General features: G+C 42.2%; 1 protein-coding gene across 2 annotated transcripts in view; it reads left to right on the forward strand.

Moving 5' to 3' along the window:
- Positions 1–691: 691 nt before the first annotated feature.
- Positions 692–19,899, forward strand: part of LOC134944659 (intelectin-1-like) — a 46,292-nt gene continuing 27,084 nt past the window's right edge. The window contains exons 1-2 of one of the 2 annotated variants that reach the window (XM_063933420.1): positions 692–762; positions 868–931. In XM_063933420.1, the coding sequence (XP_063789490.1) occupies positions 760–762; positions 868–931 (67 nt within the window). In that variant the 5' untranslated portion in view covers positions 692–759. Of the gene's footprint in view, positions 763–867; positions 932–12,660; positions 12,793–19,899 lie in introns of those variants that run through there. The other variant, XM_063933419.1, reaches the window with a different exon arrangement.

Here is a 19,899-nt window from a genome sequence, read left to right on the forward strand (position 1 = left end):
GGCCAGCCCGGCCTGCGTTTCCCCAGGCATGCCTGCGTTTGTATGTGACACGCCTGTGTTTTTCCTCACACTCCCCGAAAACGGTCAGTTACCTCCTAGAAACACCCACTTCATGTCAATCACTCTGCGGTCAGCAGTGCGACTGAAAAGTGTCGCTAGACCTTGTGTGAAACTACTTCGGCTGTTGTGAAAGTACGTCGCGCGTGCGCATTGCAACGCATACGCATGCGCAGAAATGCCACTTTTTTGCCTGATCGCTGTGCAGCGACTGAAAACAGCTAGCAAACAACTCGGAATGACCACCTGGGTGCAATATTCCGTTTTTTGGGAGATAGGTGCGATAATATTAGCCGCGATCATGAATCACATGATCGCGGCTAATAGAATACCCCCCTTTAAATGGAAACTAATTATTGGATTAATGTGTTATTTTTTGGATTGTCTGATGTGTGGTATGTACAGAACATGGTGATTATGTGACTATGCATGACAAGCAAAGGCATTGCATAATAATCAAAAGCTCTATTCATTGTGTGACCTAAATAATAACAACTATGCTCAAGATCAACAAACAAGATCTTCTCAAGGCATGAATAGCTTACACATCAAGTCAGTGATACACTATATTAGGCTTCCCCTTTGATTGGCAGCATTAGATGTTTGACCCTTTACCATTGGAATGAGGGAGGTTGTACTCTGAAGGCTAAAACGTAATATTCAGAACACTCAATATCATTCCAGAAGACAATAAGCGAAGGAATGGTAAGAACTTAGTGACTGGTCATTTTACAGCATAGTGATGGAGGAACTATACTGTACTGTACTGTACTTGTATTATAAAAGGATTAATCAATGATTTCCCTCTAGGAGATGACCGTGTACATTCTGGTGGTCCTGCCGGCTCTGCTCATCCCTGGTCGACACTCATGTGGTGAGTCAAATCTAAAATTCTGCATTATAGTCATTGCCAATTACTGCCACTTTCAGTTTACCCTAAACCTCATCTCTTGTTTCAGTTTCAACTTTCCTTAAATTCCTTCTTTCCTATTCACCTGCACGCTTACTTTCTCATTTTATCCCAGTTTATTTAAAACTTTGATATAATTCTTCCATTTAGCTAGGGGTACGAGGCCAGCCTTATAATCCCAGACACATAAGAATTACACATGATGGATTTTAGCACTGGAGTTAGGTTATATGCAATCAAACCTGTGAACTAATTACAGTGAATCCATACAGTATGGTCAAGCTTTTATTTATTATTATTATTATTATTATTATTATTATTATTATTATGATCCTTTATTTATATGGCGCCACAAGGGATCCGCAGCGCACAGTTACAGAGTACATAAACATATAAACAAAACAAGAAAACAGTGACTTACAACTGAAGACAGTATAGGACAGGCATGTCCAAACTGCGGCCCTCCAGCTGTTGAGAAACTACACATCCCAGCATGCCCTGACTCAGCTTTAGCATTCTCTGACAGCAAAACTGTGTCAGGGCATGCTGGGATATGTAGTTTCACAACAGCTGGAGGGCCGCAGTTTGGACATGCCTGGTATAGGACAAGTACAGAGTATATTAACATAGCTGCATCATCAGACGTCACGGAAATAAGTATTAGGGTGGCAGAAAACCGAGGGATTTGGTGCCATCAAAGCTAGTATGGAATAGAATATGATTTAAGTAAAAGAAGGAAAATCACATGAGAAAAGAAGGCCCTGCTCATGGGAACATGCATTCTAAAGGGGAGGGGTAGACAGTGAGCATGGCACATAGGCCCTCATTCCGAGTTGTTCGCTTGTTAGCTGCTTTTAGCAGCATTGCACACGCTAAGCCGCCGCCTACTGGGAGTGAATCTTAGCTTAGCAAAATTGCGAACGAAAGATTCTCAAAATTGCGAATAGAAATTTCTAAGCAGTTTCTGAGTAGCTCGAGACTTACTCTGCCACTGCGATCAGTTCAGTCAGTTTCGTTCCTGGTTTGACGTCACAAACACACCCAGCGTTCGCCCAGACACTCCCCCGTTTCTCCAGCCACTCCCGCGTTTTCCCCAGAAACTGCAACGTTTTTTCACACACTCCCATAAAACGGCCAGTTTCCGCCCAGAAACACCCACTTCCTGTCAATCACACAACGATCACCAGAACGAAGAAAAAACCTCGTAATGCCGTGAGTAAAAAACCAAACTTCTTAGCAAATTTACTTGGCGCAGCCGCAGTGCGAACATTGCGCATGCGCAGTTTGCGGAAAAATGCTGCGGTGCGATGAAAAAGATCGAGCGAACAACTCTGAATGAGGGCCCTAGGGCTTAGGATAGAGTTTGCTGGGTTTGATTATGAAGAGCCCGTTTGAAGTTTTGCAGAGAGGTAGAGAGTCTGAGGGGGAGAGGGAGAGAATTCCAGAGAAAGGGAGCAGAACGTGCAAAATCTTGGAGGCAGGTGTGGAAGGAGGTAATCAGAAGGCAGGAGAGTTGGCGTGCATCTGCCCATTTTTTTAAAAACAGCAATCAATTATAAAGCAAAAGCAGGAATTTTTGCCATATAAATGATTGCTGCTTTAAAAAAAAACAGGCAGACTCGCACAAAGTCCCACACCTCCAGCAACTCAGAGGCTATTACACTTAGAGTATTAATAAATGGATATAGAGACAAGAGGGCAATAGCAGTTTAATACTTAGGGCTATATTCAATTACAGTCGGATCCACTCCAAAGGAGAGGATCCGACTGCAGCCTATTCAGTAGAGGTCGTTTCCCCCTCCCTTTCAACCATTCATTTCAGCGCCGGTGTCAAAAACACATGGAAGAGCAGAGATTCCACTCATCCATGTGTTTTTCAAATGTCGGAATTTCCGACAGGGCGGAAAACTGGCACTTCAATTGAATATTGAAGTGTCGGAAAGTTCTGATCATCGAAGGAAAGTGCCGGCTTTCCGCCTTGTCGGAACTTCCAACTTTAATTGAATACAGCCCTTAATGTTAATTGCCACAAACAATTCGTCCAGCCAGTTGTTAATGGGAATTATCCTTAGCAGAGCTACATGATCTAGTCACACACCAGTGTTGTATGGGGGTCATTCCGACCTTATCGCACGCTGCCGTTTTTCGCAGCGCAGTGATCAGGTCACTACTGTGCATGCGTATGCACCGCAATGCGCAGTTGCGTCGTACGGGTACAAAGCGGATCGTTGCTGAGCGATGGCTTTAACGAAGAATCCATTTGCACAGCCGATTGCAAGGAGATTGACAAGAAGAAGGAGTTTGAATGACCCCCTATGTGAGTTAGTAGGTTGTTTAGTATAGAAAGAAATGTCAAGTTTTGCATGAACTATGTATGCTTGAAAGATTGTTGTGGACAATGGGGGTGATTTAGACCTAATCGCTGGGCTGCTAACTTTGCTGTCCTGCGTTTAGATAGTCGCCGCCCCCAGGGGGAGTGTAAATTCGACGTACAAGTGTGCGATCCCATGTATACGCCGAGCTGCAAAAATCCACTGTGTGCAGTCTCTGTGCAGCCCAGGACTTACTCCTTCAGTGGGATAGAATCAGGCTGATTGGGGCCGGAGCTAACTTCACACACCCTCCCTGAAAACGCTTGGGAACACCTGCGTTTTTCCGGGCACTCCTAGTAAATGGTCAGTTACCACCCACAAACGGCCTCTTACTGTCATTCACCTTGCGAACGCCCGTGCGATTAGAATTTTCGCACCATCCTGTCGCTGACTGGCGATGCCCTGTTGTTGTCCGACATGCGTGTGCATTGTAGTGCATATGCATGCGCAGTTATGACCTGATCGCCCTCTGTGCGAAAATGCACAGCAGCATTAGGTCTGAATTGTTAGGCAGTGGATCACTCTGCTGTCTGTCTCCGTTCCCAACACTAGAGGCAGCTTTCCTGCTCTAGTGTTTTCCCTCCTAGTGTTAGCTCAGTGCATGAGGAGGTGCTTAGTACACAGTCTGAGAGAGTTCTTCCTGGGAGAGACAACTGCACTGATGTGCAGCTACTGCTCTCCTGTGTGTGTGACCTTGTATACCCCACAGCCACACCCTGGATGTACTGAGACGCTTTGTTACCACTCTACTGCTTCACATGTATACTGTGAGTTCCTGCTGCTGCAGAACATCTTCTATATACCACAAGCTGTTATCTCTGTTATCTGAATAAACCAATCATCCTTGTTAAGTGCCGTTGTGTGGACTAACATCCGTATCTTACACCACAACACTCTGCCAACAGGTTATGGGCCCAAGACCCAAATTTGGAAAGGCATTCTAAAACAGAGGTACATAAGAAATAAAAGTGCAGTTGATTAAAGAAGGAGTACTTTTAGTAGATATAGAGAAGAATGTACAGTACAGGGAACACCGTGAACTTTACAAAGCTAAAAAGCTCAGAGAATTACACAACGTGGAAATTCGCCATGGAGAAGCAGCTTAAGCAGGAGAAGTTGTGGAAAGTCACAATTGGGCCAGGAGCAGACCCAAACCCAGTTGAAGTGGAAAGAGCCATCGGGACGATAGGTTTGCCATGGAACAACACGTCTACTCCATTATCAGCGGGAAAATGTCAGCCAAAGATATGTGGGCAACTCTGCAAATGGCGTATGAGGACAAAGATCTAAAGAGAAGAATAAACTTGAGGCAAACGCTGTACGGGACAAAGTTAAGTGCCTGTAAGCACATGAACGATTATATTGATAAAATATTGTCAATACCTCAGCAGTTGGCATCTGTGGGGCACAGGTGGACGACGAGGAAGTTGTGGTGGCGATGTTACAGAACTTGACACCAGAATTCGATTTCCTGGTAGTAGCTTTGGAGTCTAATGATACCAAACTGACAACAGAAATTGCAAGAGCCAAGCTGCGGCAGTTCCAAGAACGTGTCGAGACACATGCTGAGGGTTCTGCTTATTCACAAAAGGTACTAAGTCCAGAAAGCTCAAGATCAAGTGCTTTATATGTCACAAGGTGGGGCACAAGGCCTCAGATTGCAGACTGAGAAATTGCAGTGGTATGCAGAAGAAGTGTGACAAACCAAATGAGTCAGCATTGAATGTAGCAGATAGTCACAAGAAGGATTGCTGGTACATGGACTCGGGGGCCACAAGGCATTTCAGTTGTAATTAGGAATGGTTCAATTCACTGACAGCATGTGAACCCATTACAGTAAAAGGGATTGGAGACAAAGTCCTTACTGCTTCAAAATTTAGGACAATCACAGTGCGTCTAAGTGAAACAGTTATTACGGACATCCAAGAAGTCTTGTTCGTGCCAGAGCTGGGACGCATTCTCATTGCTATAAGCGTCCTGGAGAAAAAGGGTTACAGAGTCCCGTTTGCAAAGGGCAAATGTATGGTGCAAAATGAGAAAGGGACTGTAATTGCTTCAGCAACCCGGTGCAACAAACTGTATGTCCTAGACACCGAGCAGTGTTCTGCAATGGTGGCCTCTGATTCAAACCAGTCGATGAAGCTGTGGCACAGGCGCCTAGAGCATCTGGGATATGACAACTTCCAGAAACTACTCGATGGAATGGCAACTGGAATCACTGTGAGTAATACTGAGAGACCTGTGTGTGAGAGTTGTATAAAAGGAAAGCAGACTCGCACCCCATTTCCTAAGTCTACTAGTAAAGCGGAAATACCACTAGCCCTAGTGCATACTGACGTATGTGGTCCGATGGAGATGGAATCAATGAGTGGATACTGGTATTTTATAACATTTATTGATGATGCCAAAAGGATGACACGTGTATTTCATGAAAAGCTAAAAGTGAAGTTGTCAATAAAATTGTGGAATTCAAGAACCCGGTGGAGACTCAGATGGGTCTGAAATTAAAAGTCTTAAAATCCGACAATGGTGGAGTGTATGACAACAGAGTTTTAGCACAGTTCCTAAAAAAATATGGCATATAGCATCAACTAACAATTGCTTACACGCCAGAACAAAACCGTGTGAGTGAGTGTGCAAATCATACAGTTGTTCAGAGAGCACGAACTATGTTGAGTGACGCAGGCCTGGAGAAAAGCTTTTGGTTGTAAGCAGTGCCTACTGCAGTATATCTTAAAAACTGTGTGCCCACAGTAGTTGTAAAAGATAAAATGCCACTGGAGGCGTGGTCAAAGAAAAAGCCAGCTGTCAATCATCTCCGTGTCTTTGGTTGTAAAGCTTTTGCACATATACCTAAGGAGAAAAGACAGAAATTAGATCCAAAGTCAGTGGAATGTATTATGCTAGGATACTGTGAAGAAAGCAAAGGAAACAGGCTTTGGGACATTACAAACAAACATCTTCTAAAGTCTAGAGATGTGGTGTTCCATAAGACAGCACCAATCACTGGAACAGTGAAACAGAAATCACAGCAACAATATGTATCGCTGGATTTACAGGCAGCGGAAAGCGTGCCTGAACCTGAATGTGTTAATGCGGATACCCAATCAGGAAACAGAAGTTCCATGAGGAGCAATAAAGGTGTTCCATCCAAAAGATAGTGAGGAATATGCAAATATAGCTTACCGAGAACCCCAAAATATACAGGAAGCAAAATCAAGTAGCGACTGGAAAGAATGGAAGTCAGCAATAGATACAGAGCTGTCAGCTCTGGATGATAACAGTACATGGACTGTAGTTGACAGGCCGAATAACCGTAAGACAATCAAGAACAAGAGGGTCTTTTGCAGAAAGCTGAATGCAGATGGGACTATTGCTCGTTATAAAACCCACCTTGTTGCTAAAGGATACACACAAAAATACGGGATCTACTACTAAGAGATATTTTTGCAAGGTACAGCAACTTGAGGTTAGTCATTGCCATTGCTACACTTCATGATTTATTGTTATACCAGTTAGACTTTGATTCTGTATTCCTAAATGGAGAGTTAATTGAGGAGATTTATATGGTTCCACCTGAACATTATGACAAGAATATATTTCAAAGTAAAGTGGTCATTGTTGGTATGTAAAGCTGGATGCTGTGTTGCTAAAGATAACCTTTGTTAGGTCAGAGACTGATCACTGCTTATATCACAAAACTATAGTTTTATAAAACTATAGTATAGTGGGCAGTACGGATGGTGTAATGGTTAGCATTACTGCCTCACAGCACTGAGGTCATAGGTTTGATTCACACCATGGCCCTACCTGTGTGGAGTTTGTATATTCTCCCCGTACTTGTGTGGGTTTCCTCTGGGTACTTCGGTTTCCTCCCACAATCCAAAAATATACTTGTAGGTTAATTGGATCCCAACAAAATTAACCTTAGAGTGAATGTGTGTGCGGGAATATAGATTGTAAGCTCCACTGGGGCAGGGACTGATGTGATTGGCCAAATAAGAAGAAAAGTGGTTCATCATAGTTGTGTATGTGGGTGATCTATTGCTAGCAGGTCAAGAAGAGCACATTGCTGATGTAAAACAGCAGCTGAAACAAAGGGGGTAATTCCAAGTTGATCGCAGTAGGAAATTTTTTAGCAATTGGGCAAAACCATGTGCACTGCAGGGGAGGAAGATATAAAATTTGAAGAGAGAGTTAGATTTGGGTGGGTTATTTTGTTTCTGTGCAGGGTAAATACTGGCTGCTTTATTTTTACACTGCAATTTAGATTGCAGATTGAACACACCACACCCAAATCTAACTCTCTCTGCACATGTTATATTTGCCTCCCCTGCAGTGCACATGGTTTTGCCCAACTGCTAACAAAAATCCTGCTGCGATCAACTTGGAATTACCCCCAAAGATTCAAACTAAAGGATTTAGGCCCTGCAAATCATTTGTTAGGCATGAGCATTGTACAAAACCTGAAAGATGGGACATTTACAATTGATCAACAGACATATATTGAAGCAATACTTTGCAAGTATGGAATGTCTGATGCAAAACCAGTGAGTACTCCTATTGACAAAAGCATAAAGATGGTAAAGGCCATGTCACCAACCAGCCAGGAGGAGACAGAGGAAATGAGAGAGGTTGCTTATTAAAGTGCTATTGGTAGCTTGATGTATGCAAGTATTGGAACTCACCCCAACATCACACATGCAGTGAGCCGGGCAAGCCAGTTTGCATTTAACCCTAGGAGGCAACACTGGATTGCAGTCCAAACAGGGCCGGTGCAAGGTTTCTCGGCACCCTAGGCAAATCTTAAACCTACTCCCCCCTCCCTTATTTAGGTTATGTCACACAGTAGTGCCCCTTATTCACGTTATACCACAGTAGAGGCCATTTAGGCTAAACAGCAAGGTAGAGCCCATTCAAGTTCTGCCACACAGAGCCCAGTCACATTCTGGTAGAGCCCATTCATGTCTTGACACACAGTAGGACTGCCCCTTATAAGGGCATTACTGTACGACATATAATGTTATAACATTATGCCACACAATAGTAATGCCCTTACACATTATGCCACATCAAAATTGGCTGCCGGTTCGTGAGCGCCGATTGGCCCGCGGATGGCTCCAGATTCAGAATGAAGGAATCACTGTATCTCACATGGCTGAGAGGCTGTGTGCGCTAACATGGCTGAGAGGCTGTGTGCTAGCGCACCAGCTGAAATCAGCTGGCATGTAAAACCAAAATGTGCACCAGTACAGAAATGCATATATATATATATATATATATATATATATATATAAGAGCATTCTTTAATTTGCAAAGGTGCAATAACCGAAACGGGCTGTAGGGATAGCCATTTGCCAATATGCTGACTGCATCCATGATATTCGGATGAGTATAAATGCTGCTATGTTTTGTTGAAGGGTGGTCTTCTGTATGCCGAATGTCGGGATCCCGGCGCACAGTATACCGGCGCTGGAATCCCAACATCCGGCATACCGACAACTATTCTCCCTCGTGGGGGTACACAACCCCCCCCTGGAGGGAGAATAAAATAGTGTGGCGCGCGTAGCGCGCCACCGTGCCCAGCACAGCGTGGCGAGCGCCACGCTGTCGGTATGCCGGCGATCGGGCTCCCAGCGCCGGTATGCTGGTCGCCGGGAGCCCGAGCGCCGGCATACCGTACTACACCCTTTGTTGAAGGCCTGAAGCGATTTACAAATTAAAGAATGCTATTTTTTCTACTTTTCTAAGAGGTGGTGTGCTGGTCTAATGCTGTTTGTCCATTGCGGACTTCTGTAGAGATGATTACTGGATGTATTTGACTGAGCACCCAAGGATTCATTCACATTAAGTGTGTGCGAACTTGTACTATATATATATATATATATATATATATATATATATTGAAGTGGTGTAACTAGAAATTTTAGTTGCTGCAAAATCATGTGAATTGTGAAGTTTCTTTTATATCACCGTGATGTTTGTATGCTGTGGATTGTTTTGTTCACGGAGGCACCGGTGTTTTGACTGACCATCCATGGGGAGTGCCGTGCCTGCTGCTGTATATTATATATATATATATAGATATATAGATATATAGAGATATATATATATTGCAGTGGGGTAACTAGAAATTTTTCCCCCAAGCCAAAAAACTCTCTGGCACCCCCCCCCCCCCCCCATATTTGGCACTGGCAAAGTGAAGAATGTGCGTGCGCCAAGGGCGCGTGTGTCAAAAAAGAGGGGTTGCTTCACTAAAATGGGTGTGGCTTCGCTGAAAGTGGCGTGGTGTTGTAGGAAAACACTACCTTATACCCCGGTTTTGCAACCTGCACGCCGAGACATTGGCGACCATAGGGAAAAAAATTATCCTGATTTATGCCCTTCACATTATTTGTCATTATTCCCATTACACATTATGCCACACACTGCAATGGCCCTTAAACATTATGCCACACACCGTAATGCCTGTGACACATTATGCCACACCGCAATGCCCATTATAAATTATGCCACACACTGCAGTGTCCCTGAGACATTATACCACACACCATATAATGCCTGTGACACATTACGACACACACTGTAATGCCTGTGACATATTACGCCATGCATCACAATGCCCGTTATACATTATGCTACACACTACAATGCCCCTTATATATTGTACCACATACAATGCTCATGATACAGTATACCACACACCGTCATGTCTGTGACACATTATGACACACACCGCAATGCCCGTTATTCATTATACCACATACCACAATGTCCGTGATACATTATTCCACACACTGCAATGCCCGTTATATATTATGCCACACACCGCAATGCCCACTACACATTAAGCCCTACAGTAAGGCTTCTAATTACTTTTAAATGACCTGCTCGTTGCCAAGGGTTTCATGATCTTGGTTCCATGCACGGTGCCAGGGGTTTCATGCTCAGGGTGTCATGCTTGTTGCCAGGGGTTTCATGCGCTGGGTGTCATGCTCGTTGCCAGAAGTTTCATGCTCAGGGTGTCATGCTCGTTGCCAGGGGTTTCATGCTCAGGGTGTCATGCTTGTTGCCAGGGGTTTCATGCTCAGGGTGTCATGCTCGTTGCCAGGGGTTTCATGCTCAGGGTGTCATGCTCGTTGCCAGGGGTTTCATGCTCAGGGTGTCATGCTCGTTGCCAGGGGTTTCATGCTCAGGGTGTCATGCTCGGGGTGTCATGCTCGTTGCCAGGGGTTTCATGCTCAGGGTGTCAAACTTGTTGCCGGGGGTTTCCTGCTCAGGGTGTCACGCTCATTGCCAGGGGGTAATGCTTGTTGCTAGGGATTTCATGCACTGGGTTTCATGGGGAGTAAAGCTGCCCAAACCACTCCGTGTGCCGCGGGCACCACTGCCCGATCCCCCCATTGCTGCTGCTGCCCCCGCCGCTCCACGGTAGCAGGGCGGCAGGTCACCGCCGGCTGTGGCCAGCTCTATCGTGGGTCCCGGCACTTCCTAGACGCTAGAGGTCAAGTATGACCTCTAGCATGTCTCTTCCATGGTGGCGGCCATTTTGGAAGACACATTTAGCAGATTGACATGCGGACGAGTCGTCCGCATGTCAATCTGCTCTGAATCAGTTGCGGCGCCCCCGCAGCCCTGCGCCTCCGCAGTGGCTGCGGGGGCAATATTTACGCCACTGATATAATGGTATATAAATTAAATACACCATCATTTCACATAATTTCAAGTCTCCAGAGTGCTGCCTTATTGCAAAATGTATATATATATATATATATATATATATATATATATATATAATATGTCTGCCAGTCTATAAGATAGAAAGTAAAAAAAATGCTATTTTAGGTCAGGTTGCTCCCAGGATAATTGTGTCCCAAAAGAGACTCCCCCACAGTACAGTACCCTTTTAAGGGTTAAAGTAGCTGGTATTTACGGCTGTAAATCTCTTGGTGCACGCACCGCATACCTTCCAATGTAATGTTCTCTTCAGTAGTCTCCTATCACACGTGTGCAGGCTCTCTCCCTCGTATTGTGCTAGCATTCCGGAGGCCCATCAGCTGTCCTCTGGTGAGAATGAGATGCGCCCCCTCACTGCAGCCTGCCTGGCTGAGTTATTGCCAGTGTAGCTGCAGAGGTGAACGGGAGCCGCAGCTACTCCTGCTGGCTGCTGGCCCGGGCGGTTGTTTCTGGGATCGATCAGCAAGGAGGGAGGGAGGGGAGGAGGGGAGGAGAGGAGGGGAGGGGAGGAGAGGAGGGGAGGAGGGGAGGGGAGGGGGGAGGGGGGGTGGCGGCCACAGCAAACGCTTCACCTAGGCGGCCCTGTCTGGGGGTGAAGATGATTGATAATGGTGGCTGCGGCTGGCCAGACTTGCGCCGCGACCGCCGCTAGGTTAGCACAAAATATTTTTTTAAGTAAAACTTACTCAGCAGTTCTGTACCGCCCTCTAGTGGCTGCCGCCCATAGGCAGCTGCCTAATGGTAGCGCCGGCCCTGAGTCCAAAGAATCTTAAGGTATTTAAAAGGTACAAGTTCATTAAAGTTGATGGTTTACAAAGTAAAAAGGTACGACTTTGGAAGTTTTCTGTGATGCCGATTGGGGATCAGATGAGGATGACTGTCGTTCCTATACGGGATTCTTGTTCGTTTTGGCAGGCGCAGCCATCAGCTGTACGAGCAGAAAGCAACCCACTGTTGCCCCATCCACCACTGAAGCGAAGTACATGGCACTTACAGAAACTGCAAAATAAGCTTTATGGATGTGAGCTTAGCCTTCTTTACCACAGTGAGACTATCTACATTGTGTGTGATAACAAGGAAGCAATTGATTTGTCTTCTAGCACCAAGCATTATGGACGGTCCAAACACATTGCCATTAGACATCACTTTATCCGTGAGTTAGTGGGTAACAAGTCTGTCAATGTGGATTACATAGCACATAGCAAGCGAGAGCAATGCTGCTGATATGTTGAAAAAGGGACTGTCATCACACTTACTGAATATGTTCATGACAAAATGTGGATTGGAATACTTTTGAGAAATATTGATTTGTTTTACTGTTTGCTTACCATGCTTTATGAATGTGTTTTCGGTTACAGGAAAACTACATTGAGAAATGTTTTGATAAGGTGTTCTGCAAATGTATGTAACCGTAGACAGCCTTGAGCGAGGGGGGGGGGGGGGGGGGGGCGGGGTGTTAGACAGTGGATTACTCTGCTGTCTTTCTCCATTCCCAGCACTAGAGGCAGCTTCCCTGCTGTAGTGTTTTCCCTCCTTGAGTTAGTGATTGCATGAGGAGGTGCTTAGTGCACAGTCTGAGAGAGTTCTTCCTGGGAGAGACAACTGCACTAACGTGTAGCTTCTGTTCTCCCATGTGTGTGACCTTGTCTACCCCACAGCTTCACCCTGTGTGTACTGAGATGCTGTGTTACTGCTGTACTGCTTCACATGTATACTGTGAGTTTCTGCTGCTGCAGAACATCTTCTATATACTACAAGGTGTTATCTCTGTTATCTGAAAAAATCAATGATCCTGGTTAAGTGCCATTGTGTGGACTAACATCCCTATCAGAAACCGCAACACTCTACCAACATGAATCCCCCCCAATATTAACAGGTAGTAGAGTTAGTCTGCACATTTTGTTTTCAGTCAGAGGGTGGGACCTGGATGGCCCTGCACACTTGAAGAATTTTTTTCCCAAGTGGCCCAATGTAGTATAGGAGACAGACAAGCACCTTCATGCAGAGGGCCACTGTGCTGATATACAAAACAGTACAATACATAGTTATGCTACACATTAGTGCCACAATACAAAATCTGTCACACATAAGTGCCACAATTCACAATATGTAGAGAAAGAAGAAAAGCAAATCAACTTTATATAGCAGCACTCATTCCCTAAGTTCTTTTTTCATAGCAAATGTACTTTATTCAAATATTTTAATAGAAATAATATAAACTTGGAAAAAGATTCTCAATACCTATATATGTGATGTAAGTGCCTTTATTATTATCATCATCACATATGATGTATTATATGTCCCCTTATAACAAAGGGGACAACTGAAGTGAAATATTAAAACAATAGAGACAGAATAACTTGTAAGAAAAAAATAAATTTATGTGTATAGAGATGAATTTAAAAGAAAATGCTGATACGCTGTCTTGATTTATAAATCAATAAATGCCTGTGATTAGAGAGATTGTCAAATGATTTGTTTAATTTATTGAAACAACCGCTGACTCCTTTTGGCCAGTGATGTTTGTTCGGGGTTACAAAATGTATCAGTGTTGTAACAATTCTAGTACATTCTCAGTTTTGTGGATCAAAGTGCAACATTTGTTGCTATATGGTAATGCAATAAGAATGTTAGAGACAACACTGCATATATCCGGATGACAGTTTGTCTGTCTATTTATCTACAAATTTAAGGCTGTTGTTGCCTTCAGTAATGCCGGTATATGATTGCACGCTGACAAATGGTAATTTGATATTGGGTATTATAAGTTACCCCTGTTGGAATGTATGCTCACTAGCCACTACTCCTAAATTGGTATCCTGCTATCACAGCAATACCTAGGATGAAGATTGCAATTTAGTACTGTGCTGTTTTAAGAATAAGCCTGCTTAGACACCTCTTTATGGGATTCTATAAGAGGGGAATATAAAGTAAATGTATGCATATTAATGCTGCTGCAAAAATTGCTGTTTAAACGTGTGCAGCTAATCCAGGCACATATGAATCTCGAGTTGGTGATTTAATCCTTTTATGACCCCTGTATGGTTCCAGTGATATATGTTCACAATAAAACAGGGGGGAGCATGCCAGATTTTTGAGAGATATAGATGGTTTATTTTATTCTCTTATATCTTAATGTGACCATTTACAGGACCTGTTATTATCTCAGTATCAAGTTGGTATTGCACAGCGGCACAAACATGCCCTCATAAAAAAAAAACACCTTAGTGCATATTGGAGAGCTTTAAACAAGCGATCTTAATTTATATGCAATCTTCTATAGGATTTATGTATATGTTTAAATACTACTGCAAGTATGCTGTCATAGATAAACAGTTAATCCAAACCTATGTAGTTTCCAGATAGATAGTTATATCATTACATAATCACTGTTAGTTGTTATCCCAGTGACATGTGTTCACAGTAAATCAAGCATGTCAGAATTTTCAAAGATATAAATAGCTTGTTTGGATTTCCCATATACACATATAACAATTCAGGTCCCTGTTACTGCCTGCAAAGTCTGGCTGGTATTGCCATGCAGCACAGGTACACATTAAGAGTTACCCCTCTGGTATGTATGGTAGAATTGATTGCAGGCAAGTGGCTAGTACTAAGAGCAAACCCTCCTATCTTCTATATATATTTTGCCAGCATGTATCTATTAGTTTAACAAATACCCCTTCCTAATATTCTGGTATGCACAGGTTGTTAATACATGATAATATTTCTATTGACAGCGCACAGCTGAGCCGATGCGCATTTCACTTTATTAAGCTTCGTCAGGGCTTATAGTCATGGGCGCCCGCCTCAGGGAGCATATTTATTGTTAATCATAGCCAATCCGAGGAGAGCAGCATTGGATGGGCCAATCCTATTATCCGGACAGGGAATTCAAATCCCTGTCTGTTGTATTCAGAGACTCTGTATGCGGCGGCCGCTAATTGCCGGCAGCTGCAGCGCATCTAACCTTCTCTCTGGTTAGTGATTACTAAGCGGCTCAGCGATAGCCGCTAATTGCAGCCACCCGCGGCACTGGTCCTTTCCCCATCCCTGAATGAGTGAGCAGGCCTGTTCCTGAGTGATTGAGAGCGCCCTGGAATCTGTAATTACTAGATCTGTCAAGTCTCGTCACCCTGGGAAACGACAGACAATCCCACAATCACGACAAATTCAGTTCCTACATGCTGGGCTAGACATTCTGTATGGGATTACCACTTCTAAACATGCATTAGTTTGTGATAATAGAAAGATCTTACCACATATATACAGATGGTGTGCCTATATACATTTAATTAATTTTAATAATGTATTTGTTACGGAAATTGGAGGGATAAAACATGTTCTATTGATTATAGTTCTGTATTCAAGGTTTTTGTTATACTGAATAATCAAACGGTGATAAAAGTGAGAGATTAAATAAACTGTGAAATGTAAAATAAACAAGTTTCGTTTAAAATAGTGACCGTGTGTGCAAATAAATTATTACAAATAAACTGAGTGAAAAACCAAACTGTGTTGTGCTTGTGTTATCTACATAAATTAGAAAGTGATTAATGATGAGTGTGATAAAATAAATTATATGATCATGTAATATGATCATGTGTAGTGTCTTAGAAATAAATTATAGTGTGAACGTGATTTTATTATGTTTAAAAGAATAGCTACTGTCAGCTATCTGACCACATAAATTTTATTGTTATATGGTCATGTGCAGATAAGTGTTATTAATTATTCAATATTTTCTACTTTTATAAGAACCTGTTATAGATGTAACGCTATTTTTCAGTAGTGTAAGAACTAATGTGTTCTATTAATCAATTTATATTTAATAAAAATAAATTAAAGACATGACAACAATGTATTTGGTGTCTATAATAAAGTGCCTTTATAGTGTTCCTAATGCCCATAAAAATATGATTATTCCTTACGGATTGTGTTCCTTATAAATAAGTGTTCTGTGACCTATACATACATTTATTAAATATGTCTTATGTTTTTAACCCAATCACCGAGAAAATAGTATTTGATTTTATTACTATTTCCAGTGGTGCCAATTTTGTGGAAACCTCGGATACATTAATGTCATTTTATTGTTATCATTCCGGATCCTTCTATTGGCCAGAAATATATCCATTGGCTATTTTATTTTTGTGGCTAGGTAACAAATGTATCTTGGTTGTGTGGCCACCATTTATCTAGGCCCTTAGTATTTCATTTTCTTCCCCCCCATACTTCTAGAATTTACCTCCCCTTACATCCATCAGTTGAAGCTGAACTATCAATTTTTGTTAATTTTTGAATTTGTAGTAATATACCTCTTCTTACATGGGTTCCAATAAATGTATATCAACTGTAAATATCTTAATGAACTTCTGATGAATATATATTAAATATACCAATAAATTTACACCAATTTTCTTCTCCTTGTGTGGACTCCAGGTAAGTACATATAAACTATAGGTAGATAAGTGACCTTCACATAAGTATGTGTTGAGAAAATATAAGCTACAGGTAAGTGCATGGATTTCAGGTACATGTGAATCAAATGTACACATGCTATCGTTCATATAGAAACCCTTATTTTTCCCAAGGTAAGTATGTATATGTTGTATAGAGGCCAATTTTTGTTCATTTCCCCCCCCCCCCCCCCCCCCCAATATTTTGCATGTTTTTAGAGTGGAATTTAAATATATATGCATGTTAGCAATTGTCCAGATGTTGGTCTATTCAGTTAGACCCATCTGGCTACATTGATGACACCCCCATCCTCTGACATTTACAGGAAGGCTGAATAGTGTATTTCTTCATTTAGTCCTAACGGCGTAAGACTATTGAGTAGGAAGATCTGTCTAGACTCTCTTTTCAGGAGCTCTTTATTGATATTACCACCTCTTATCCCCATTTCTACTTTCTCAAGTCCAAAGACTTTCATCTTAGTGGGGTCACTTCCATGTTGTCTCCTGAAATGCCTGGCAACACTTGTAAGTTGTTTCATGTTTTCATGATCTCGCTGGGCATTCTTAATGTGGCTTGCATGCTCAAATATGCGTTTTTTTAGCTGCCTTTTGGTCATGCCCACGTATCTTAGCCCACAAGGGAAAGTCAGGCAATAAATGACACCTTGCGTGGCACAATTGATGAAACCCCGAATTTTGACTGCATCATTATATTTGTTAGAGTAAGTTTTAGTTGGTTGTATGAAGCCACAAGCTTTACACTTTCCGCATTGATAACAACCTTCCACTGGAGGATCTTGTTTCTTTGCTCTAATAAAATGACTACGCACTAATTTATCTCGTAAGTTTGGAGATTTTCTCCAACTAATTTGGATCCTGCTGCCAATTTCTTTCTTGAGGTCTTCGTCTGTCATAAGGACATGGCAGTGCTTCTGCAAGGCTTGGTTGATACTTTTCCATTCCTTGCAGTAGGTGCCTATAAACCTGGTCTGGGTTTATCCTTCGATCTTCTGTTTTGGTGTTAATAAATCGGTTCTTGGCATCTTTTTGGTATTCTTATATGCCGATTCCAAGGTTTTTCTTTTATATCCTCTTTTCTCCAACCGATTTTTAAGTTCTTTCGCTCTTTCTTCAAAGGTGATATCTTCAGAGCAGTTTCTTCTCAGCCTGATGTATTCTCCCTTTGGTATACCCTTCAAGGTAGCTGGGAAATGTGAGCTACTATGATGTAGGATACTATTGGTAGCTGTAGCTTTGCGGAAGATGTCTGTGACCAACTTGTTATCCTCTGTTTTCGTGATAGTGAGATCCAGGAACGTGAAACTTCGAAAGTTAATGTCAAATGTCAGCCTCAAATTGAATTCATTGTTGTTAAGGGCTGACATGAACTCTTCAAATAGCTCTTGCTCCACTTCCCAGATGATAAGGACATCGTCAATGAATCTATGCCACCCAATGATGTGATCTGTATATTTTTCATTGGTATGGTTAAAGACCCACTCCTTCTCCCACCATCCTAGATATAAATTAGCATACGTCGGGGCACACGTGCTGCCCATAGCTGTGCCCCGGACCTGCAGAAAATATTTGTCGTCGAAGAGAAAGAAGTTCTTGGTTAGAACAAATTCAAGTAATTGTAGAATAAAACCACTGAACTCCTCATGTCTCCTCATATTCAAGAAATATTCAACTGCTTTGATTCCTGTGTTGTGATTTATACTCGTGTATAACGATTCCACATCACAGGTGCACAACCATGTGTTTGGTGGGAGGTCCAAGTTCTCCAACTTGTTTAGTACGTCCATAGAATCCCTTATATGTGAAGGTAATTCCAGGACAAAGTGTCTAAGGTTCTCATCTACAAATACACTGTCTTTTTCTGTTAAGCTTTCAATCCCAGATATTATGGGCCTTCCTGGTGGAAGATCTCTGTGTTTGTGCACCTTCAGTAGCATATAAAAGGTGGGTGTCTTAGGATCTTTCACATCCAAGAATTCTGCTTCCGTTTTAGTAATGATCCCATCTTTCAGGGCATTTTGAATGAGAATACTGTATTGTTTGTGAAAATTGGCAGTGGGGTTAAAGATAAGTCTCTTATATGTAGAGACATCAGATAGCTGTCTGTATGCCTCTTTAATATACGCTTCCTTGCTTCACAGAACAATGTTACCCCCTTTATCTGAGGGTTTTATGAATACATCATCCCAACTAGTGATTTCTTTCAAGGCTCTCTGTTCTTCTCTGCTGACATTATTTTCCTTGTTTATTCGTCTTTGGATAAAAATCCTATCCAATTCCTGTGAAACCAGATCTAAAAATACCTGTACTTGAGGACAGATTTGTGAATTGGGAAAAAAAGTTGATTTTTTTTCTTCAGAATAGGTCTTGCAGTGGGGGGATTTTCTTCTTGTGTTGCTTGAAAATTCTCTGCCAATTCTTCCAACGTGGCTAAGGCTTGTCTTTCTTCCTCACTGAGGACAAATGATGTTTCCTGATTTATGTTGGATGTGTGTTCTCGTTCTCTTTCCCTGTTACTATGGAATTTCTTTAGGAGTAATTTTCTAACATATAGACATAGGTCCTTTTGGACATCAAACCGATCTATTTCATGTACTGGTGAGAAACTTAAACCTCTGGACAAAAGCTTTAATTGGACTGGATTTAATATTTTGCTGGTAAGGTTGATGATTTGTAACTCATCATCTGTTATGTTCTCCTGTAAGGTCGTTTTGTTCTCTGTGGATATCTCTTCCAATCCCTGGCATCTTTTTTTCTGGTGTTTCCTGCCTCCCCGTCTGGTCTTCTGAGATCGTCTGGTCCGCGGTCTCCTTCCCTGGGGTTGGGACCAAATCCTAAAAAACGGGCCCATTGCCATTTATCTCTGGATGTATTACTGCTCCTTCCCCTTCAGATGACTCTAATTCTGAGGAGCTATAATTAACCGAACCCTCCACATCCCGCCTTCTTGGTTTGAGATTCCATTTATAAACAGTGTTCTGAATATAATCATTCTTATCCCTAAGGAATTTATTTCTCTTTCGTTCCATAAGTCCATTCTCGAATTTGTCAAGATAATTTTTATATTTCTCATACATTTTCTGAAATTCTTCCTCTTTTTCATATGTTTTAAGTTTCTCACCAATTTTCTCTATTTTATTGGAGCAATGTTCCAGTTGTCTGCTATCATGCTTTATCAAGATGTCAATAAGATTCTTGGAGCATTTAAGGAGTGCCTGTTCCCATTCCTTTTTTAAATGCTCCTCCAATTCAAATGATGGGAATACTTTGGGTCTAAGACCTCTTGGTGTCATATCATACTTGATGTAATTATCGAATGTGATCTTACTCCAATGTGCCTTCGTTT

Source organism: Pseudophryne corroboree, chromosome 7, assembly GCF_028390025.1.
Source record: "Pseudophryne corroboree isolate aPseCor3 chromosome 7, aPseCor3.hap2, whole genome shotgun sequence".
NCBI lineage: Eukaryota > Metazoa > Chordata > Amphibia > Anura > Myobatrachidae > Pseudophryne > Pseudophryne corroboree.